Consider the following 25,083-nt stretch of genomic DNA (forward strand, 5'->3'; position numbering starts at 1 on the left):
GCTGTCGAGTTTCAGTATGAAGCGATCAGTGGTGTACGGTAGCATGCAGAATATTTCTAAAACTGATTGTCTTAGTCACTGCAATAAATCACACTGTTTGTGATCAGCTAACAGCCACTTGCTTGCTTCTTCTAACTATCAGTAACTGAAATATGTATCGTTAACTTCTTGGAGTGGAGAGAGACGACATCGTCGTAATGTAGTACATCAAACAGTGGTGTTATAGGTACAGTGGCACAATAATATTGACCGGTGAGTGTACCGCATTCACAGATTTTTAAGTCACTACATCCATGCAACGCTATGCATCCTGTGACATGTGGTGTAGTTGTACATGTGTTGTGTTGTACAAGTTCAGCAAGATTACGATGAAGTTAGTTACTTATTATTAATGTAACATGAGGTTTTATTTAATCACTGTTCTTCCCGCGTATTGAATGTTATTTTGTTAAAGAAATCTCCACTTGCCGACGTGTAGCAATGTTGTCTGACAATCAATGTAAATATCACTAAGTTCATTCACGAAAGTAATCATTTATAACCAACAAAAAAGGTAGACATATGATAGGTAATCTGAACTAAACAAGATTAATGATTTTTAATAATTTCAGATCGTGTATCAAAATTGTTATTCGAGGTGGCAACACTTTTCTTTAAGTAGAATGAACAGTTTTGTCACACAGTACCACACATACACAACACTAATGTATTTTCGTGTCAAAATGTTTCACAGAAGTTGTTACTAAATTACCAGGCTTCATATATCAGCAGATAAGAATTTATACGTAAGAGGCTGTTTGAATTCATAGAAGTTCAATGTATTCACAGTCTAACTGGAATTTATTACCTCAGAGTGGGTCCTCGGCCACTAATATACAAATATTATCGAACTTATAGCCAACAACATATAAGTCTGTATAGAAAATCAATTTAAAACTGCTGCTGCCATATTTCACTAAGATGGCGGTTAACATAAGACAATCACTTATCGATTCTGCTTCAGGCTGTGTTTTACTCGTAATAAATAATATATATAAAATCTTTTCTCGCCTTCACTATATGCATTAACATTTGAAAATATTTCTCAATGTTACAAGACACGTTAATATTCACCATTTACCAATACACTGCGCTGTAGAGCAATAGCGCTAACGGCTGCGCTCTTTGGTAGCTAAGCAGAAAACTTAACATTTTTATAGGCCGAGAATAACAATAAAATAAAACTCCAAACAAAGATGATTCGTTTCAATAACACATGAACTCTATTTTCAAATATCGGTTAGCGACGTAGTACAGTATTTTACAGACCTCAGTGTTACGAGACATCAATCACATCCTATGAGTACAACAGTTCCAACAAGAAGGATTTTTCTACAAAATCATAGATAACAAAAGATTGAGATTTTCATTATCTTTTTGCAAGAGTATTGTCTGAGATGCAATTTTGTACGAAACATTAAATTATGTCGTGGACAATAATTATTTATTATTTTATTAACAATGAAGTCCTTTTCATTAGTATTACGAGAATAGGATCAAAGTTCAGTCACATTCCACATACAATGCTGTCGTGAATACTGTTTTGAATAAAATATTGGCGTGGATATTGCAATCCCCAAACCATAACATTTAAACCACCAAAATGATCATATGCGACAGTGTTCCTGGGCGCATTACATTTTCTCACCTCTCGTCACTTGAGAATACCGCCAGCACTGTTGAATATGATTGTTTTGGTTGTTCAGGTGTTTTGGTGTGGGAAGGCATAATGTCGCATGGCATACGGACCTCCAAATCTTTCAGACCGATACACTCACTGGTCAACGTTACTGTGGCGCTGTGCTCCTTCGCCACGTGCGTGTTTACAGGGGTGCTCTCAGCAGTGACTTCTTTTTCATGGATTGCAATAGGCGTGAGCAGGTGGAGGAGGTCTAGGTACGACGGGATATTCAGCAAATGGCGAGTGAACTGGCTTGCCCGTTAGGAAGACACATAGCAGCACGTCCACATGCACCAGCGAAAATCCAGTCCTTGTCAACCACAAGAAGTCCTTACCGACATCACGGCCAGCACAGGAACGCGCTGCAGAGCAACCATTTCCGTACGTGGTGATCACACACCCTCCATTTGTAATGTCCAGGGGTCCATCATAAATCACAGTGACTTCAGTGTAATTATAGTCTTAGAGTAAAAGAGTAATTTCTGTTCGTCTCGTTGCGTATTTCTTCCATTCACCTTCCGACTATACTGTAGCAGTACTTTCTATATACGTTCCAAGTTCCATCGACTTGTTACTTGGCAGTGACACATCATATCACACACACACAGCATTATCTTAATTAACATGCCTAAATAAGGTTAGACGCAATTGTGCATTGCTGCTGTTACTTACCCTATCTGAATAAGCTGCTCAGTGAAACGCAGCAAATATATTTTTAGAGAGTTTTTATTAATTACACCAATGAATTTAGTTATCTTATAGGACAAAGTTGAATCTATCATGTTTTTTTTCAGCTTCATTAGTTGCCTATTAAGATTATAAATTATTTGTTGCACTTAATTAATTTACGAAAATATGCTATACTTTTTCATAAATGAATAGTTCATGTCCGCCGCTCGTGGTCTCGCGGTTCGAATCCCGGCGGGGTCAGGCTTTTTCCCCCGCCCCGAGATAACTGAGTGTTGTTGTGTCGTTTTCATCATCACTCATCCACATTACGATCGGAGGAAGGCAATGGCAAACCACCTCCACTAGGACCTTGCCTAGTACGGCGGTGCGAGTCTCCCGCATCGTTCCCCTACACTCTGTCAAGAAGCATGAGACTTCATTTCCATAATAGTTCACACATTATTCAGAGTCTTCATAAACGAAATGAATGCCCAAGGTCACAGTTCAGAGTAATTTTTTTTCCTGGAAACAGTACACAATCAACGCGTTGCCCGAACGTTCTGGTAATGAAGCTGTAGTCCACACCATCAGTTACTCAACTGCGTAGCTGCCAGCATACCACCTGCGTCTCCCTTGCTGGAGTTCTTCCCCACGCCAATGAGCCATTCCATATGCCTACTGCAGCATTCTGTCCACGTCAAGTTTCAGAATGATTAACAGTGAACAGTACTAATTTGCGTTTTTCATCGCATGTGTACCGCTATGTTGAGTATCACGCACACAGCTCGCAATCTCCCGCTGCGTGTTGACAATGAATTTTCAAATAGACAATACTTCACCACTTTTACAGCCATTATACACTCCTGGAAATTGAAATAAGAACACCGTGAATTCATTGTCCCAGGAAGGCGAAACTTTATTGACACATTCCTGGGGTCAGATACATCACATGATCACACTGACAGAACCACAGGCACATAGACACAGGCAACAGAGCATGCACAATGTCGGCACTAGTACAGTGTATATCCACCTTTCGCAGCAATGCAGGCTGCTTTTCTCCCATGGAGACGATCGTAGAGATGCTGGATGTAGTCCTGTGGAACGGCTTGCCATGCCATTTCCACCTGGCGCCTCAGTTGGACCAGCGTTCGTGCTGGGCGTGTAGACCGCGTGAGACGACGCTTCATCCAGTCCCAAACATGCTCAATGGGGGACAGATCCGGAGATCTTGCTGGCCAGGGTAGTTGACTTACACCTTCTAGAGCACGTTGGGTGGCACGGGATACATGCGGACGTGCATTGTCCTGTTGGAACAGCAAGTTCCCTTGCCGGTCTAGGAATGGTAGAACGATGGGTTCGATGACGGTTTGGATGTACCGTGCACTATTCAGTGTCCCCTCGACGATCACCAGTGGTGTACGGCCAGTGTAGGAGATCGCTCCCCACACCATGATGCCGGGTGTTGGCCCTGTGTGCCTCGGTCGTATGCAGTCCTGATTGTGGCGCTCACCTGCACGGCGCCAAACACGCATACGACCATCATTGGCACCAAGGCAGAAGCGACTCTCATCGCTGAAGACGACACGTCTCCATTCGTCCCTCCATTCACGCCTGTGGCGACACCACTGGAGGCGGCTGCACGATGTTGGGGCGTGAGCGGAAGACGGCCTAACGGTGTGCGGGACCGTAGCCCAGCTTCATGGAGACGGTTGCGAATGGTCCTCGCCGATACCCCAGGAGCAACAGTGTCCCTAATTTGCTGGGAAGTGGCGGTGCGGTCCCCTACGGCACTGCGTAGGATCCTACGGTCTTGGCGTGCATCCGTGCGTCGCTGCGGTCCGGTCCCAGGTCGACGGGCACGTGCACCTTCCGCCGACCACTGGCGACAACATCGACGTACTGTGGAGACCTCACGCCCCACGTGTTGAGCAATTCGGCGGTACGTCCACCCGGCCTCCCGCATGCCCACTATACGCCCTCGCTCAAAAGTCCGTCAACTGCACATACGGTTCACGTCCACGCTGTCGCGGCATGCTACCAGTGTTAAAGACTGCTATGGAGCTCCGTATGCCACGGCAAACTGGCTGACACTGACGGCGGCGGTGCACAAATGCTGCGCAGCTAGCGCCATTCGACGGCCAACACCGCGGTTCCTGTTGTGTCCGCTGTGCCGTGCGTGTGATCATTGCTTGTACAGCCCTCTCGCAGTGTCCGGAGCAAGTATGGTGGGTCTGACACACCGGTGTCAATGTGTTCTTTTTTCCATTTCCAGGAGTGTACTTTCATGCGTACTTTGCAGTCTGATTACAGGTTAAATTATTAACTTTTATGAGAAGTAACTACTTAATAACTTACCAAAAACTCGTTCATTCAAGAAAATAGGCAGTATGACAAAGAGTAAACAAAAGTCAAGTGTGATAAATATAGAGCACTGAACCAATTACCAAATACGTTTACGAAAAAAATTAATTACACCTGTGTTAGACATTGAAGCTTTTCAATTGCTATACTGAAACGTGAGGGACATGGCTGACGAAGGCAAGTTAGACTGACGGAAGGGAGCTTAAGGTTTAACGCCCCGTCGACGACGAGGTAATTAGAGACACAGCACAAGCTCGGATTTGGGGGGAGGAAATCGACGGTCCTTTCGGTTTAAGCGATTTAGCGAAATCGCTGTTAGACTGAGAGACGTGACAGCCAGATATAGGCTACCTCCGGTTTTCCCTGAAGCACTCCAGTTTAATGCCGGGATGGTTCCTACAGAGCACCCCCGAACGGTTGCCTGCTTCTCTCCCGTCCAGCCCAAGCTCATGTTCCGCGCCGGAGCTCTCAGTGCCGACGGGATGCTAAACAATTGCCGGCCTGTGTGGCCGAGCGGTTCTAGGCGCTTCAGTCCGGAATCGCGCGACCGCTCCGGTCGCAGGTTCGAATCCTGCCTCGGGCATGGATGTGTGTGATGTCCTTAGGTTAGTTAGGTTTAAGTAGTTCTAAGTTCTAGGGGACTGATGACCTCAGATGTGAAGTCCCATAGTGCTCAGAGCCATTTGAACCATTTTTGCTAAACAATATTTTGTCTAGACCGCTGGCGCAACTGAGAATGATGATGATATCAAGCGAAACACATCGCTGCCAGTGAGGATTCTGAATGAAGAGTGAAATAGGTACATATAATAAAAGTTGTTAATTTTAATGTATTATCCAAGAGCATAAGCGATATATCGATTACGAAGATGCACATGTGAAACACCGCTGCGAGGCAGAGATCGATGAGGCAGAGTATGTTAGGTCGCGCAGTAGCGGACTGTTGTTGCTCGGGAACAGTAGGAATATCGCAACAGATACTGCCAGCCTCTGGCACGCTATTCCTGCTACTCCCGAACAACAAATTTCCACTACTGCGCAACCTAACATAAGCTGTTTTTAACATACTCTGCCTCAGCGATAGCTGCCTCGCAGCGTTCTTTCACATGTTCATCTGTTTATCGACATATCACTTAAGCTCTTGGATAATGTGTTAAAATTTACTATTTTCATTATATGTACCTATTTCAAGGCCAGAAAAATATTTCTCACGACCTTAGGATGTTGTTCGGACATACAATCCACGGGCACTGAAAATGGTTCAAATGGCTCTAAACACTATGGGACTTAACATCTGAGGTCATCAGTCCCCTACACTTAGAATTACTTAAACCTAACTAAGCTATCACACACAGCCATGCCCGAAGCAGGATTCGAACCTGCGGCCGTAGCAGCAGCACAGTTCCGGACTGAAGTGCCTAGAACAGCTCGGCCACAGCGGCCGGCCGGCCACTGCAAGACTTGAAGCATTTTCTCAGGAATTTCAGGAAAGTGTCCGCAGTGCGACTGCTGTGTTGTTAAGAGATGGGGCGTATTTTATTTGCATAAAACTCTACACGAAGTAATGTTTCTGTAGGAAGAAGATAATCCCCTCGAACTTCACAGATAATCGATTTTATACCTCCTCTCCCGCTCCCCCTCCCTCTCCCCCCCCCCCCCCCCCCCACCTAGCTTATGATTTTGGTGTATTGACTAGGCACTTCCTACAGGAATGCGACGTAACGCCTCATGTGGGTTCGATATTGTGACAGACTCCAGTCCTCATTGAAAGTATGGCTTTTAACAGGACGGGGTCACAAGCGCACCTCTAGTCACTCAGTCTCATCGTGGGAAAAATATACTCTGTGCATAATTTATCTTTTTCCTGGTGGTCGGCTAGGCTGACCGATCAACTGTTTTGACTTTGTCTGGTTTCTTCCCAGGTAATATCGCCATAAAACTATTTAACAATAACAGAAAGCAGTACGATAACAAGCTGTCAATATTTGATTCACGATAACACCCAAAACTTCCCACAACTTCCATTAACTGCTTTTACAAGCGCCATCAATAGGAGATGCCATCGAAGTGTTATTATTCTTAAACATGATTCACAAAAGCATTGCAATTTATATGCTATTCTCGTATGTAATTATTTTCCGATTTCCTTGTTGCTTTTGATGTTGCTACACGTTAGGTGCGAATTTCCACAAGACTACTGACAGAATTCATGAGGCCAGTTTTGAACCCTGTTGCAGGATCGTGCTGTACTCCACATCTTCTTTCGGCTTCGCTGTGCTGGGTAACAAAACAATGGATGGTGTGGTCGGCCTGCTGGCGAACGGCACCGTCGACATCGGCGTCACAGCGCTGGTGATCACGCACCAGCGGCTCAATTTCATCGACTTTACTGGGCCGGGAGTTCTCTGGACGTGAGTGTAAAGCGCTGTACACCGCAATGCAACCCGCTGGCGACACTAACTTGCCAATTGTAGCTTTACATTCACCAAAAACTATACCAAACATTGTTTTGTAGCACTATAGAACTCGAGGTGGCGCAGTGGTTAGACACTGGACTCGCATTCAGGAAGACGACGGTTCAATCCCGCGTCCGGCATCCTGATTTAGGTTTTCCGTGATTTTCCTAAATCACTCCAGGCAAATGCCGCGATGGTTCCTCTGAAAGAGCACGGCCGACTTCCTTCCCCATCCTTCCCTAATCCGATGAGACCGATGACCACGCTGTCTGGTCTCCTTCCCCAAATCAACCAACCAACCAACCACTATAGAACTATTCTTCGCTGGTGGATAGTGGTTTGTAAGATATTCTCAGCCAAATCCGCCACCTGACTGACACACGTGCAGTGCAAGAAAAGAATAATTATAATAATATGCGGGACATACCACGTCATCTGTGTAGCAGATGGCTATATGGAATAATAATAATAATAAATGACAACACCTGTCAGTACCTCTCCAGTGTCTCTGGCGCTCTAATGTAGAATCAATGATAAAATTCCACTACTGCTGTTTTAAAAATTTTATCTACCACAACTTTAATTCTAACGTTCTCAAAATGTTATCAGCTGTTAAATTAACGTGAATCATTTTTACTTTTACGATACGAAAAACCTTTCACAGTTTTGAGAAAACCAAATATAGTATTGAAATTTAAAATTTTCCCGGCATCTAGATCTTCTCATACAGTTTAAGGCGAACTGCTGGATTCCGTATTGCTGTTACGATATGAACCTGAAAATTGCCAGAAAATACTGCGCCGAAACATCATGCATGCCATATGCAGACATCTGGCAATTTAATCGAAAGTTCATGGCCGATATATACATGGCGATTAGAACTAAAGTTAAACTTTAAAACCACAGTAGAAATAACACCACTGGTCAGAAAGACGTCAAATTGCAACGGAACGTTATCGGAGAAGGGGGAAAACGTACGGCAGAAGAAAAATAAATAGTTACAAAATGTAGCAATGGATGGTGCTGTAAGCATCATAATTTAATAGTGGTCGACTGCAAATGACAAATGAATCATACAACAGTGCCTAAGGTGCACGTTTGACATTAAACAAACTGTGCTACTTAGTGTTCATGGGTGTACAGGTGTGATACTGTTGGTCGCGCAAGCCCATCCACTACGGCAAGGTCATATATCGCATGGGAAAAATCGGTTTTTAATTGTCCTGAGGCCAGAAATCGCATAAAAAACATGAGTCAATCAAAATCAAATCGGATAATTAATTTCCGTGTGACTGGCGCAAAACATGTTCAATATGCTGTCCACCGTTTTCTGCAACAAGTTGAAATCGAGAAACAGCATGTTCCACAACTCATCGAAGTGTTTCCGGCGTCACGTTCAGAGTGTGTTGCGCAGTGCGTGCCTTCAGTGCAGCTAAATTTATAATCGGAACACTGAACACGACATCTTTCAGATAGCCCCACAGCCAGAAGTCACATGGATGAAGATCAGGTGATCGGGACGGCCAGGCTGAAAGGAAATGGCGGCTGATGATTCTAGCATTTCCGAAACAGCCCTTCAGCAGCTGCTTAACTGAATTTGCAATGTGCGGAGGTGCGCTATCTTGCATAAAAAGGATCGCATCCACACATCCACGCTGTTGGAGAGCTGGAATGAGGTGGTTGCGCAAAAGACACCCATAGCGCTTACCAGTGACGGTACAGGTGACGGGACTGGAAGCACCTGTCTCTTAGAAAAAATATCCCCCTATGATAAACGATGCCGTAAACCCGCACTACACAATGACCTTTTCAGGATGTAGTGGTACTGGTTGATTTGCGTGTGGATTTTCCGTTACCCATATTCGACAATTCTGTGTATTGGCATATCCTGTCAGATGAAAGTGGGCTTCGTTTGTCCACAAAATCTTCCACGGCCAGCCATTGTCTACTTCCACGCGAGCAAGAAATTCTAAAGCAAAGGTCTCTCTTGCAGGCAGGTCAACAGGAAGCAACTCGTGTACATGGGTAATTTCGAATGGATAACAAAGAAGGATGTTTCGTAGAATTTTACACACCGTGCTCACAGGTATGTCAAATGTTCAGGCAATTCTCCGTGGACTACACGTTTGCACACCACCACTCGTCTCCTTCTGCATTGTTGTGACCACTGCTTCCACTGACGTCGATGCAATTCGTTTCCTCTCTGTACCAGGTTGCACACCAAAAGAACCCGTCTTTTCGAATTTCCGAATCATTTTCTCCAGACCCACGGCAGCCATCGGACCAACGCCTTTTTTCAAACCCTTCAGTGTCCGAAAATTCTGCAGAGCGATGTGTGCACAGTCGTCATTCTAATAATACATCTTTGCAAGCAGAGGGCGATCCCGTCATGGCGAACGTCGCAGACGCGAAAGGAGGAAAAGCCGTGTACCAGACGTGTTTATACCAACTTCAATGGGTCGTGCGCATGACGGGTGTTTTCATTTACGTATTCTGACACGTAAAGCTCCATCTATTGATCAATTTTCACACTACTTTTTTCTTCTGCCATACGTTTCCTCCCTTCTACAATAATATTCCGTTGAATTTTTTCGCATTAATAGCTCAAATGGCTCTGAGCACTACGGGACCTAACTTCTAAGGTCATCAGTCCCCTAGAACTTAGAACTACTTAAACCTAACTAACCTAAGGACAACACACACATCTATGCCCGAGGCAGGATTCGAACCTGCGACCGTAGCGGTCGCGCGTTTCCAGACTATAGCGCCTAGAACCGCTCGGCCACCTCGGCCGGCTATTCCGTTGCAATTTGACGTCCTTCTGCCCAGTGGTGTTATTTCTACAGCGTTTAGAAAGTTTGACCTTAATTATAATGACACTGTATATTTGCTGTTTCGTATCCTTTACGAGTAAAAAAATAATTAAAAGTACTAGAGATTTCCATCTTTAATGTGGCTGTAGGGGATGCAATCTTAAGAATAATTACAGGAAAGAAACTTTGTCTCGTACTGCAAATAAATCGTCTTCATTTTATTTTATCATTACCAATTTCAAGGCCTCCAGCCTCATAATCAGATGTACATGATATATGAACATCAAATTAGGCCTTAGGCGTGTTATGCACGCTGTAGGGACATGTCTTGTAGACATCAACTGTCAAAACGGCGGCTCATAGAACTAATCACAATCAGGCGTGTCGCTTAGTGACAGGCAGTAAGTAGTTGTTATATGCTGGCAGTAACCAGTACCCCCACCCGATGATGTCGAGAAGTTGGCCTGAAGAAATATTGTGATCCAGCGACAGACCCGAAGGTCATGTACCGAGAATATAATTGTGACTGCCTGAAGAGTCACGAGGTGTCTGTTTTTATGGAAAAAGCTTTTAGACATTCTTAGCTCTTTAGACGTTCTTACCTTTTTATATGTGTACCTACAGTTTTTATCTTCTGTAATTACGCTTTGTTGACACTGCTGTGTTCCAAATGTCCTGTGATTTAGCTCCATGACAAACTGAAATGCTTCCAGTGTCTTGTAAAATTACATATTCTCTCAATTTTATACATTAAAGTAATGTTACTTTCTACAGTTGTCGTCAAGGTTGCCAGAAGATTCAGTCAATTTATGGAGAATATCTAGAAATTACGCAGGGGGAGAGAGGTCTCAGGAAAAATGGCCTACTTGCAGCCAAGAGGGCCAGGAGTTCAGCTTGGTTTCAGGGTCGAAACTGAAACTAGAAGTCTCTTGTAATTCGTAAAGCTTTCCCAGCGAGGGGTTGTCATGTTGATTAAACGGGTATTTGGCGGTTATTCGCGCCTTTCCTGCACTATATTTCAACTGCGTGACTCGCAGTCTTCTTCAGGTGCTGTCTGATACTGATTCCAGTGTGGAACGAGTCTGGTAGTTACGCCCACTTTGTGCTAGGCAGCTAAGGGCTAAAGCAGCAGTACCACCCAGATTTTATGGCCTGCCTGAGGTGCACATGGAAGGGCTTCTCTACGTCCAATAGTCAGCAATATTGGCGCAGCCACCTACCTCATTGCTCAATACCTTAAAAAGATGCTCTCGCCATTTGTGGCGAAGTGTGTCCATCACATTCGCAACACAGAGGATTTCCTACAACGCCTCAGGCAGCTACAGATCTCGGACTCTGACATTATGGTCAGTTTCGACGCGGTCTCCCTTTTCATCTGCGCACCACTGAATGATTCACTTGAGCTCATTGGAGAAAAGTTCGACGGTGCGCTCCTGGACTTATTCAGACGCATACTGACCTCGCCGTACTTCCTGTGTGGGGGTCAGTTCTACGAGCAAACGGAAAGGGTGGCCATGGGCAGCCCGCTTGTTGTGTACATATATCCGCGCAGTCAGCGCGTACACAACTTTCCCAGTAGAGCGCGCCCCGCTAACCACAACAGCGCAGGCGCAGCGCTCGTCCGTCTCCGCACTACGAGATGGCGCTGTCTTAGAGACGGACCAAATTCTGCTTCCGCCGATCCGCGTAATAATATGTAACGCAGCCAATGAGATTGCCGCTAACGTAAAACCTTTTCTCCTCGCAGATCACACTCGCGCAGTGATACCTGAACGCTCGAGGTATTATAACGAGTGTACAGACCTCCGATTAGTTAGTCTGCATTAGTCTGTAGTCAAGTTTCAGTCTGCGCATAATAACATTATCATATTCCTGTACATAGCCATGAAGAGAAATGTGTAGACACTTTGTCAAGTATCTGAGATATGTGAGAATAAGATTAACGTACCAAGACCAAAGGAACTTCAGATTGTCAATTGTAAACAGCATCCAGAATCAAGTTACGTAATGTCTATGATTTTTATTATTTTAATAAATGTGTGTGAAAATTAATCAAGTTCTGTTTAAAGTTGGTCACCGTCAATCTGCTACTCTAAGCGTGCAAGTGGCATTTCTATTGTCTGACCTAATGGCAGAAGATAAACACGCCACGATAAGACCACGAGACATATTGCTGACACTCGCCTACTTCGTTAAAGCGACAAGTCAAATAATCTGATGGTGTGTGTACCGAAGGTCTTACAGTGCGCACACCACACCGCTCTCACCGGTGGTGGCCAATCTCTTTATGGAAAGATTTGAAGAAGACGCACTTACATCAGCCCCATATCAACCGAAATGCTTTTTTAGATACAGCCGCATGGAAGGAAAAAGCTCGATGTTTTCTTGGACCATGTAAACTCTCGCCATCCTAACATTAAATTCACCATGGAACTGGAGAAGAATGGACTACTCCCCTTCCTAGATGTGCTAGTTAGGAGGAAGGGAGATGGTACCTTCAATCATGATGTGTACCGCAAACCCACTCACACTGACTTGTACCTGCAAGCCAGCAGTTGCTACCACCCAGCACAGAAAAACGGTGTACTCAGAACACTAGTTCGCCAGGCACGAACTCTGTCAGATCCGAAAAATTTGGCGACGGAGACAGAACATCCACAATCCGATTCTACAAAAATGGGTACTCTTCTCGAGATGTTCAAAAGGCGCTGCACCCTGTTTCCCTACGAGAGGTTCCTGAAGAGATAAAAGAAGAAACGCAAAGGCTGCACATTTGCCATTTGCTGGGCCGATATCTGTCAAAATCAGCAGAATTCTCCGCAAACATAACATTAAAAGTGTGTTCCACCCATCCACCAAGATTAAGGCTCTGCTAGGGAGTGTGAAGGTTGACCTGCGTCTACAGAAACCGGACGCTGACCACATACCATGTGAATGTGATGTGGCATACGTCGGCCAGGCGATCAGGACCGTTGACATCAGGTGCAAAGAGCACCAAAGGCACACCAGACTGAGGCAGGCATCAAAGTCAGCGATTGTCGAGCATTGTTTAGAACTCAGTCATTCTATGAAGTTAAGATTTTAACACAAACATCGAGATACTGGGACAGCGTCATCAAAGAATATATTGAGATTAAGGTAGCGGAGAATCTCATTAACCAGGACACCGGTTTCCAGCTGAGCTCGGCTTGAAACCTAGCACTCGATCTTCTGAAGACCCAACGTAGGCAACATACAGACCACAAGAGACACAAGTATAAAGATAATCAGAGGTAACAGCCCAGTACATGTAACAAAGGGCGTACGTGAAGTGGCACCTCAGACAGCAGACACAGCATCTCAGGACAGCACGATAACAGAACGGCCTAATTCGCAGGACTCAAATGACGACAATCGGAAGATAAAACGTCTAGCACAGCTTGGACGCCATTCATAACTATATTGACAACGGATATTACCACAAAGTACGCGCACAGCTTTCGGAACAGCCGCGGCCAGAAGAAAACGCTACAGCCGTTGCTATTGGTCAGCGCACACCACGGACAGAGCGCCAGGCACGGCGCGGACCGCAGAGGGGACGCCTAGCACAACGTAGGCATAAATACCGGACTCGTTCCACACTGGAATCAGTATCAGGCAGTATCTGAAGAAGACTGCGAGTCACGCAGTTGAAATATCGTGCAGGAAACGCGCGAATAACCAGCACAAACCCGATTAATCAACATAGAAGCCTCTTTCCTCGTTGGAACTGAAAAGGCTCCCAACAACAAGAAAAGCCTTTCTATAAAACAGAACTGTCTTATCTCTCACTGTCTCCTAGCAGTTATCATCTCGAGTGCGATACGCTCTGTACATAATTAAGAAAATTTATTTTATTTTAAACATCGCCATTGTTGTTAGTTGACTTAGGTGAGGGAAACAGTGTGCCCCATGTGTTTGGGAAACTTGTAAGTATTTTTCTGTCTTTTACCGCATTTTACCTGAGGCGGAGATAGAGAACCAGTCATGCAGTTGTCTAAAAGAGCATGCAAAACAGTAAAAAAAGCACACTCAGGCTGGTCGATATATTAGACCCACGGTCGTTAATCAGCCATCCTGTCTAGCAGTTAGAGCGCTGCTCAGTGTGGTGAAAGATCAAAAAGATATTGGCATCGAATATAAATTTAAATCACAGAAAGACTTTTCTCGTAGTGTTTGTCTAGAGAGTAGCCTTAAACAAGTGAGACGTGGACGTCAAATCGTGCAGACAAGAATGGGATAGAAGATTTTAAAATACGGTAGTAAAGAAGAATTAGTTTTGATACATCTTCTGGTTTGTATGGTCATGGTCCGTGAAACTTTTTTGTTCACAATGTTTCGTCCAGAGTTTCGTTGAACATCTTTAAAGATGCTCCTGGTCCCGTTGAATCTTACAAACTGAAGCAACACAGCGAGGGGGTGTTCTCAGGAGAGTTCATCCTTGTCAAAGATAAAACTGAAGTACTAGTTCCACATGGTCTGCAGGTGAACTTTGGTGAAGTCTGAGAGATAGGAAATGAGGTACTAGCAAAAGTAAAGCTGTATGGTCGGGTCGTGAGTCGTGCTTGGATATGGGAAGTAGGTGAACACTTGTCAGGAAATGACAGATGTCCCAGATTTGAATCGGATCTTCAGTTTTAATATGCTAGGAAGCTTCAAAACAGTGCGTATTCCGCTGCGAAGAGAAAATTCATCATTACCTGATTCTAAAAATCAAGAGTTAACAATGATTAAATCAACGCAAAATTATGCCATTCCTTTCCCCAGTCCATGATCTCCTACACTTTCACTATTCGAATCACCCACCGTAATTAATTTTTCGTCTCCTTTAAGTAGCTGAATAATTTCTTTTATGCCATCATACATTTCCTGTCGGCAAATAAACTTGTACCACTGTGGTGGGTGTGCGCTTTGTGTTTGTCTTCGCTACGATAATACCTTTCACTATGCTCTTCATAGTAGCTTGCAGAAATTCCTATATTCTTATTCATTATTAGACTTACTTCTACTTTACTTTTGTTTGATTTTCTATTTACTACGCTGTACTTACCTGACCAGAGGTCCTTTCAAAAATGGCTCTGAGCACTATGTGACTTAACTTCTGAGGTCATCAGTCGCCTAGAACTTAGAAATAATTAAACCTAACCTAATGACATCACACACATCCATGCCCGAGGCAGGATTCGAACCTGCGACTGTAGAGGTCCTTTCCTTCCTGTCATTGCACTTCATGAATGCTCACTGCATGTAATTTGAGTCTATACATTTCCCTTTTTGAATCTCTAACCTACCTACTAGTCTTCGCAAAGACAATGCAATCACTGTGCTCTTTATAGTAGTTTGCCCAAGTTCTTATTTTCGTATTCATTATTACACTTTCTTCCGCATTACCCCTAATTGATTTTCCATTTACAGAGCTGTACGTAACTGAAGTCCTGTTCTTCCTGCCACGGCACTTCACTCATTCTCACTATATCTAACTTCATTCTATTCCTTTTCCTTTTTAAATTCTCTAATCTACCTACCAGGTTAAAGGATTTCATATTCCGAGTTATCACCCTTTAAAAGCCAGAGTTGTTGTTGTCGATGACGATATTCTCTTGAGTAGTCCCTGCCCGGAGATCGGATCTGAAGGGGGACTATTTACCACCTGAAAATTTTACCCAAGAGGAGACTGCCGTCACTTAACTGTACAGTAGATCTGCGTGCGCTCGGGAAAAATAACAGCTGCAGTTTTCCCTTGCTATTAGTTGTTCGCAGTTGCAGCACAGAAAAATCCTATTGGTTAACGTTGTAGGTCATATTAGTCAGTCATCCAGACTGTTGCCCCTGCAACTATTGAAAAAGCAACTACCCCTCTTTAGGAAACACTTGTTTCATTGGCCTCTCCACAGTTATGATGCCGTTGTGGTTGCACATATGATACGGCTATATGTGTCATTGAGGCATCTCAGCGAGGTCTAAGATTCATCAATGCGGGCGGTTCCTCGGCGTAAACACCATAATAGCAACAAAAGGTTGTGTAAATTGTGGGTAAGAGGTAGATAATACAGGGATTTTTCTTGCAGCACCAAGATCGCGTTCCGGCACCCAAAGGCAGTGGGCGTGTACGGGACGCTGTTCCGGCCGTTTGAGCCCCCTCTGTGGGTGGCCAGCAGTGTGGTGTACTCGCTGGTGCTGGCCGCCGCATGGCTCGCCTATCGCGCTGTGCGACGCTGCGAGGGCGGACACGACGGCAGCTGGAGTTCTGCCCTGCTCCTGCTCTGCTCCGCCATCAGCCAGCAAGGTGGCCACTCTCCTCAGCCCAATACTGTGGACTCACTGCCAGTTTTGGATTCGCTCTTTCTACCTTCTCATATTACACTGTCACATTAATGTACACTAATGGCAATTAAAATTGCTACACCACGAAGATGACGTGCTACAGACGCGAAATTTAACCGACAGGAAGAAGATGCTGCGATATGCAAATGATTAGCTTTTCAGAGCACCCACACAAGGTTGGCGCCGGTGGCTACACCTACAACGTGCTGACATGAGGAAAGTTTCCAACCGATTTCTCATACACAAACAGCAGTTGACCGGCGTTGCCTGGTGAAACGTTGTTGTGATGCCTCGTGTAAGGAGAAGAAATGCGTACCATCACGCTTCCGACTTTGATAAAGGTCGGATTGTAGCCTATCGCGATTGCGGTTTATCATATCGCGACATTGCTGCTCGCGTTGGTCGAGATCCAATGACAGCGGAACGTGGAATCGGTGGGCTCAGGAGGGTAATATGGAACGCCGTGCTGCAACCCAACGGCCTCTTATCAGTAGCAGTCGAGATGACAGGCATCTTATCCGCATAGCACCGTTCCGCATGCAGCCACGCATGCAGCCACGTCTCAATCCCTGAGTCAACAGATGGGGACATTTGCAAGACAACAACCATCTGCACGAACAGTTCGACGACGTTTGCATCAGCATGGACTATCAGCTCGGAGACCATGGCTGCGGTTATCCTTGACGCTGCATCACAGACAGGAGCGCTTGCGATGATGTTCTCAACGACGAACCTGGGTGCACGAATGGCAAAACGTCATTTTTTCGGGTGAATCCAGGTTATGTTTACAGCATCATGATGGTCGCATCCGTGTTTAGCGACGTCGCAGTGAACGCACATTGCAAGCGTATATTCGTCATCGCCATACTGGTGTATCACCCGGCGTGATGGTATGAGGTGCCTTTGGTTACACGTCTCGGTCACCTCTTGTTGGCATTGACGGCACTTTGAACAGTGGACGTAACATTTGAGATGTGTTACGACCCGTGGCTCTACCCTTCATTCGATCCCTGCGAAACCCTACATTTCAGCAGGATAATGCACGAGCGCATGTTGCAGGTCCTGTACGGGTCTTTCTGGATACGGAAAATTTTCGACTGGTGCCCTGGGCAGCACATTCTCCAGATCTCTCACCAACTGAAAACGTCTGGTCAATGGTGACCGAGCAACTGACTCGTCACAATGCGCCAGCCACTACTGTTGATGAACTGTGGTATCGTGTTGAAGCTGCATGGGTAGCTGTACCTGTACACGCCATCCAAGCTCTGTTTGACTCAATGCCCAGGCGTATCAAGGCCATTATTACGGCCAGAGGTGGTTGTTCTGGCTACTGATTTCTCAGGATCTATGCACCCAAATTGCGTGAAAATGTAATCACATGTCAGTTCTAGTATAATATATTTGTCCAATGAATACCCGTTTATCATCTGCATTTCTTTTTGGTGTAGCAATTTTAATAGCCAGTAGTGTAACAACGTACAAAAAGCCTCAATAAGCACATTTTGCAGCACAGACCGTCGTGCGATGTGCCGCGGCCAGCTAGCTAGGTTTCTCGGTTGAGGATTCATTGCATGTACACCACGTTCGAGATGGTCCCCCAGGTTCTCGGCTCAGTTTAAATAAGAGAGTTTGGTGCCCAGGAGAGTACGATAAACTCATTCTGATGCTCTCCGAATCACGCACGCAACTGCGAGCGATGTGACAAGTTTCATCGTCCCGCTGGTAAATGCCGAGAAAAAACAAACTGGACTTATGAGTGGACATGGTCCCCAAGGACAGATGCAAGCTTCTGTTAATCGTTTGTGCCTTCCAGAATGACGAGATCACACGGGAATGCTCTCCGCTGTGGACCCTACCATGTTGCATCATTTGTTTTCGGAAGTTTCACGCCGTGCAGGACAACGCCATCTGTCCGACAGCGCACAAAACGTGATTCATCTGAAAAGGCCACCTGCCGCCTCTCAGCGGAAGTCCAGTTGCGGTATTGGCGTGCAGATTCCAGCCTTCGTCGCCAATCAACGGCAGTCTGCATGGATGCATGAACCAGGCGCCTGATATTCAAGCCCGTCAGCAGCAACGTTCGCTGAACGGTCGTTGAGGAGACACTGTTGGTACCGCTATGGTTCATCGCCCAGGTCAGTTGCTCAACAGTTGCCTGACTATTCGCCCTTCCACGTCCCTAGAGCCGTCGTTTACACCTGTCATCTATGGCCCGTGGTGCATCGCAGTTGCCTCGACACCGGTTTTGGATAGCGACATTTTGCCATGTAAGGATACTTTAACCTCGGCGGGACGCGGCATGAGGCCGGCATGATTCAAGAGCGACGGTGAGTTGGGCACTGATAGGCTGCAGGCGAGGCCGGCGTCGGGCCCAGCGTGGACAAAAGAGATGCAGATGGGGAGCAGAGGAGTCGGTGGCTGTTATGGACCATTCGAAAGAGTTGTCGAGTTAAGATTCGGACATGTCCCGGAACGAAGACATCGGTAGTCATTGTCGAGAACTTGGGCGATAAGCGGAGTGAAAACTCAGACACGATTTAGAACTGCACTGCGGCAAATGGAGCTCCAATTGTGGGACTGGAGATAGCAGTCGGCGCTTGGCCTGAAGCGACTTCCAATGTGAACTGGATCTGATCAGCTGGGTGGCGTCCTTTATAGTCTCCGACAGAAAAATACTGCTGCTGCGATCGGGGGTCCCTGATCTGTGTAGGAAGAACTGGTTGCTACAATGGCAGAGCTAATTAAGGTGGCTCTTGCACCTTTAACTGCGAAGCTGGCCCCTCGTGTTACTGTGGGATAGCTGCGTGAGATACGATTGACAATAGAGGAGGTGCGCTTACACAGACAGACTTAGCTGTTTCGTAAATGCTTCCACACTTGCTCCGAAAGCCAATGATCATGCCCGTTTGGACATCAGGTAAATCGCTCCATTTCCGCATCGCGATAACGACTGCACTGTTTTGCGCATTCCCCGCCACGCTTTATGTATACTCCACTGCTAGTGCTGCCGCCTCACGTCTGTGAGTGATTACTGAACTTTCACGTCGAACGCAGATGGTGGTCGCACTAATGTGACTGGACCCAGTAGTACTGCTTCTTACTGAAACCGCAACAGCATAACGACAGCATGCAACAAACGTCAATCTGGCCTAAAGTGAACTACGTGCTTGCATTTGCAGGCGATTAGCATTTCAGAAAAATCGCACGTATCAGGTAGGAGTAATATCATCTACATTTCTTGTATAAGAAAGGAGTGCACAGTGAGCTACTGTCCACCTGCTTAGCTGGGTGGTAACTTGCTCGTCTCCCATGCAAGCAGGCCCGGGTTCGATTCCCGGCCGGGCTGGAGATTTTCTCCGTTCGTGAACTGGGTGTTGTGTTGTACTCATCATCATTTCACCCACATCACCGGGGCGCAAGTCGCCCAATGTGGCGTCCAATAAAATAAGACTTGCATTTGGTGGCCGAACTTCCCTGGATGGGGCCTCCCGGCCAACGATGCCACACTCTCATTCCATTTCCAGTGAATTAGTAATTCAGAAATCGCGTCTGAATGTGGAATGTTTCTAAGAAGATAGTACGAGAAGCCGACACGAGCCTTTTTAGTGCTCTGCTCCGGCGGGACCGATCCTGAGACAGATCGCTCCCCCCAAAGTCAGATATGGAATTGAATTTGTCACACGACGCTTCGCATAACGAGAAAAGAAAGGTCCTCGTAAATGAGTTCTGCGTGTCAGTCCTCACAAAATCATTAAACGATTAATAACTGAAGAAGGTTATCTATCCACTAAAGTGAGAATCTTGATCAAGATTAGCTTCATTTTTATTTGCTCTCTGAAAACATACAGTTTAAAGGAAGCCAAACAATAAGGTGATTAATAAAATAAAAAACAGAAGGAAATACAAGCGATGGTCATCAGGACAATTTGACTGCATCTTAGATATGCTTGACAAGGCCGCAAGGAATCAACGAGGTAAGAGTAATGATGATCTCATCAACTCTGTTCTTCAAACACATAATCACCATTGGGAACGAAATGATTGCTCCAGTCGTACTAGATATCAGGAAACAATTTCACATACGAATCCTAAGCTCAATTTGTCATGGATGAGCCCTCTACCACAAGACGAAATATAAAGTCGCGTTCGCTAATCAGATTTAAAAGAAATGACAGAACTCGTACGATTATTGTTATTGTATCAGCTGGGATCCACTGCTTCACAACACAGAGCTGTATTGCGGTCTGCCACCTCTCCTGGCCACAGGTCATACAACCGCAGGAGAAGCATAATGAACAGTACGACTACAGTGTAAGCGCATCTCCTCCACTGTCAATCGTATCTCCCGCAGCTTCCCCATAGTAAAACGAGCGGCCAGCTTCGCAGTTAAAGGTGCAAGAGCCACATTAATTAGCTCTGCCATTACAGCTACCACTTCTTCTTACTCAGATCAGGAACCCCCGATCGCCGCGGCAGTATTTTTCTGCCGAATACTATAGAGGACGCCACCCAGCTGCCCAGATTCAATTCACATTGTGAGTCGCTCCAGACCAAGCGCCGAGTGCTATCGCCAGTCCCTGAACTGGAGCTCCATTTGCCACAGTGCAGCTCTAAACCGTGTCTGAGTCTTCACTCCGCTTCTCGTCCAAGTTCTCCACAATCACTACCAATGTCTTCGCTCCGAGACATGTCCGAATCTTTACTCCACAACTCTTCGCGAATGGTCCAAAGCGGCCACCGAAACATTTGCTCCCCATCTTCATCTCGTCTAAGTCCTTCACGTTGGGCCCTACGCCGGCCGCGCCTGCAGACCATCCGTGCACTACCCACCGTCGCTCTTGAAACATGCCGGCCGCATCTGTGGCCTATCTGATGGATCCATCTCTCGCAGAAGCAACACCATGTCCGACAAACTACGAGCCTCTGCCACGCCAGGGGTTCTCTCCTGGGCTGCCCTTGTTCCACACTGGTCTCCACTTATACAGACGCAACGACCTCATATTTGTCGAGATTCCGCTAGTGCTATGTCAGGAACTATTGGCAGATCGAAAACAAGTAGTATCGATTCAAGTCAGAATGACTGTTTTGTTGTATTCCGTTAGTGAGAGTAGATAAATTTAATTCATTTTTGCTACCGGGAGAGCGTTAATTGGGGCGACTTTTCAGTCAAGACACAAAAATTCTCCACCAATGATAGTCCACCCTGCAAGATATTCTCACCAGACTCGGCAACTCTAAGTGACAAGACTTGTATTAGCTTCCGACAAGAATAGACCATTGGTCACGGAGCGATTTTGTGAAATGCAACTCAATGGTTCTCATCCATGTCCGCTGAATAAATCTCTTTGTCTGTATCCTGTGATCAAGTGCCTTCCAAAATTTTTACCTTTCTTGTTTCCAACAAAAGGCCCGTACAAAGGTTCCTTCACCAATGGGAAAGCATGGCTAACTATTATTGAATGAAATATTTTAGAGACAGCGGTCTAACAGCCCACCTATTAGATAATTTTTTAAAACTCCCATTGAGTTGTGTTCCCATGCATGAAATTTTGAGAACCGGAGTTCCAGGCTCCCGTCTAACAGATTTTTATTCAAGTTAAGCAGCGAGGTGCCTTCCCATGTTGTTAGACAGAGAATTTGTTGCCACGTGTACTGGTATCTGGATGACGCCACATCTTCCCCACAGCAACAGAATGAACTAACTTTTATAGTAGCTGCTCCATAGCTTTCCCACATGAAATTAGCGAGATGCAAAGGATGGCTTAAGCTATCTTTTTCGGAAGGCTGGTTGGCTAAAAACACACCACTTGGCTGTTTTTTGAGCAGAGATACCGGCTGATAAATTGATTCATTTTGTATTGGCCGGACGCACAATATTTTTATCCAGACCGAGGTTTTTCGAAAGATTCTCCAGCTGCACAGGGACAGTAGTTCTAAAGATGTCTGGTCGCATGCATATCCACTTGCCGCTGCAGTTGACAATGCAGCATGGCTGGCAAAATCTAGGTGCCGAATTCTGGACAGGCCGCTGCCATCTGCTCTGGGCAGCTGGCCTTGTAAGTCAGTCCAAACTCCAAAGGATACACTCCCGCCCGGGACCTGCAGTGGCTTTCTACAGTGCCTACTGCTAAGACAAATGTTATTCGACGCTGCTATAACTCACCTGTTCCTCTGTGATGTTGTGCTACTGCTACTGCAGTTGTGCTAATGCAGTTTCATAGATGGTGGAAAAAATAAATGAACTTGGCGTTAGAGGCTCTGTCTTCACAACATCAACATACAGATACCTCTGAACCGCTACAGTCATCATAGGGATTTTTATTAATCAGTGCAATAGCAATAACATATGAAACGTATCAGCCTAACATTAAGCTGACATGTTTCAACCGTGTTATGCCTTGTGTAAAAAGGAGAACAGTCTACACGCACTTGGTGCTGTAGAATCATTGCCTATCAAGCTTGCTGTTTATTGTTGCACAATATTGGTGTGCATGTGAATGACCAGCCTGGATAGCTGCACATGTCTGAATCATTTCCGGTATTGAGGGGGTACGCTAGACCATGTTGGAATCTGACTGGCGGATTATCGGCAAGGACAAGTGTACCAGCCAGCCTGGGTATAGATTCCCACATCCAACTGGGTGACTACTGGGCTCGTTCCCATGTACTGCGTCAGCTCCACACTTGCAAACTTTTAGAAAACTTTCGCACTCTTTCACATCGGATAACACTAGATATAGAGAAACGGTGTACAGAAATTCCATCCAGAGGGAGAAATCATGGCGATAGGAAGGGCGTCCGGCCACCCCCTGCCACTAACATTGCGATGTATGAAAATTAAATGGTCGACCCTTTGAAGATATGGAATAAAGGCCAGGGACCAAGAAAAAGATCAAAATTATTACTGCACACGAGCTAACCGGGATCCCACGATTGGAAAGCAAATATGGAATTGATGAGGTAAGAAGAGCCAAACTCAGCCGCATGCATCAAGCGAGATAGTGCAGAGGTCAGCACACTGGACTCGCTTTTGGGAGGATGATGGTTCAGACCCATGTCCTACGATTCTGATTTAAATTTTACATGATTTCTCTAAACTGCTCCATACAAACACCATGATGGTTCCTTTTAGACATGGCTGATTTTCTTATGCATCCTTGACTAATTCCAAGTTTGTGCTCCATCTCCATTTACCTTGATGTCGGCAGAACGTTAAATCCTAATCCTCCATTATCCATCAGTGGCATGCAGGATCTCATCGGTCCTATGTGAAGAGCTCCTAAGAGAACAGACACTTTTTTGCTCATTCGTGCAGCATCATACAACCATGGGCCCAAGAAATGGTCATACCTGCAGCACCAGATGTATCGACAAGGGCAGTGCAATGACATCTGAAGAACCATGGTGTCAGCATAGAGCCCATTTTTACAGCTTCTCTTGACACACCAGCGCAGACAAGCGCGATTGGTGACAACAATGCACATGAGGACTGGCAGCACGTCGACTTTTCAAACGAGTCTTGGAATATCGCAATCGTCATAGACAAGTGTGCCAAGCACCTGGAACCATGTTGTGGTGTGCCACTGGGTACACTGCATGAATATCAGTGCTTTGCATAGCTGGCAATGTGGACAGATGATGTTACAATTCTGATGTGTTAACACCGGTGGCTGTGGCTCATTTTTTTCTCTGTGATGTTATCTTCCAGTAAGATAACGCAAAAGCGCATGGTGCCGATCCTGTCCCGACTTATATTGACACAGATCCGTCATCCAAGCTCAGCTCAGCTCAATGCCCAGCTGGGTAAGAGCCGATGTAGCCGCTATAGATGGCAGCTCTATGTACTAAATTCTGCACCTTGTATTCCCCCATCTCACCTGCAAATTTAGACATAGGTATTTAGAATATATTTCTTCCTACCTTACATTCTACACATAATAATAATATTTCATTTACTATCCTTCCTGGTGCTGCAACTTGATTGGCCAACTTTTTAATTGAAGTACTCTCTCTTAAAAATGCATTAAGAGTTTTTCAAAAAACAAGCATTAAATGCAAGCATGCTTCCACTTCTGTAAGGCAGTCTGCTACAACGTTCCAACTGCACAAGCTGCCTAAGTCTTGATCCATTTTCAGCTACACAAAACTTGTGCAAGCATACAAAGAAGCATATGCTTTAGTATGTTGATCTTTGTGCAGGTTTTTGTTAGTAAACTAGCCGTTTCCCCGTAACTTGCCGGCGGCTGTGGCCGAGCGGTTCAAGGCGCTTCAGTCTGGAACCGCGCTGCTGCTAAGGTCGCAGGTTCGAATCCTGCCTCGGACGTGGATGTGTGTGATATCCTTAGGTTAGTTAGGTTGAAGTAGTTCTAAGTCTAGGGGACTGATGACCTCAGATGTTAAGTCCCATAGTGCTTAGAGCCATTTGAACCCCATAACTTCACCCATGTATGCACGCACCTCCTCCTTCCACCCCCCCCCCCCCCCAAATTGTGTCCACCTCTTCCTCTGTCTGTCCACCTCCTCTTCCCAGCTTTTTCTAGCTCCTCCCTCTCACACTCTATGTGTCTCTTCATCTCCTGCTGTCCCTCTCTCTGACACCTTCCTTCCTCTCCGTCTTTCCAATCTCACTGCCCCTTTTACTTTCCCACCTACCTATCACAGCTTTACAACTTCCATGTGCCTCATCCATCTCCCCCTCCTCCCCTTTGTCCTCCTCCCT

At 45.6% G+C, this 25,083-nt stretch overlaps 1 protein-coding gene across 1 annotated transcript in view; it reads left to right on the forward strand.

Moving 5' to 3' along the window:
* The window catches only part of LOC126412899 (ionotropic receptor 75a-like), a 129,224-nt gene that overhangs the window by 36,320 nt on the left and 67,821 nt on the right, over positions 1 to 25,083 (forward strand). The window contains exons 5-6 of the mRNA XM_050083144.1: positions 6,991 to 7,164; positions 16,109 to 16,326. Of these exons, the coding sequence (XP_049939101.1) occupies positions 6,991 to 7,164; positions 16,109 to 16,326 (392 nt within the window). The remainder of the gene's footprint in view (positions 1 to 6,990; positions 7,165 to 16,108; positions 16,327 to 25,083) is intronic.

This window comes from Schistocerca serialis, chromosome 1, assembly GCF_023864345.2.
Source record: "Schistocerca serialis cubense isolate TAMUIC-IGC-003099 chromosome 1, iqSchSeri2.2, whole genome shotgun sequence".
Lineage (NCBI taxonomy): Eukaryota > Metazoa > Arthropoda > Insecta > Orthoptera > Acrididae > Schistocerca > Schistocerca serialis.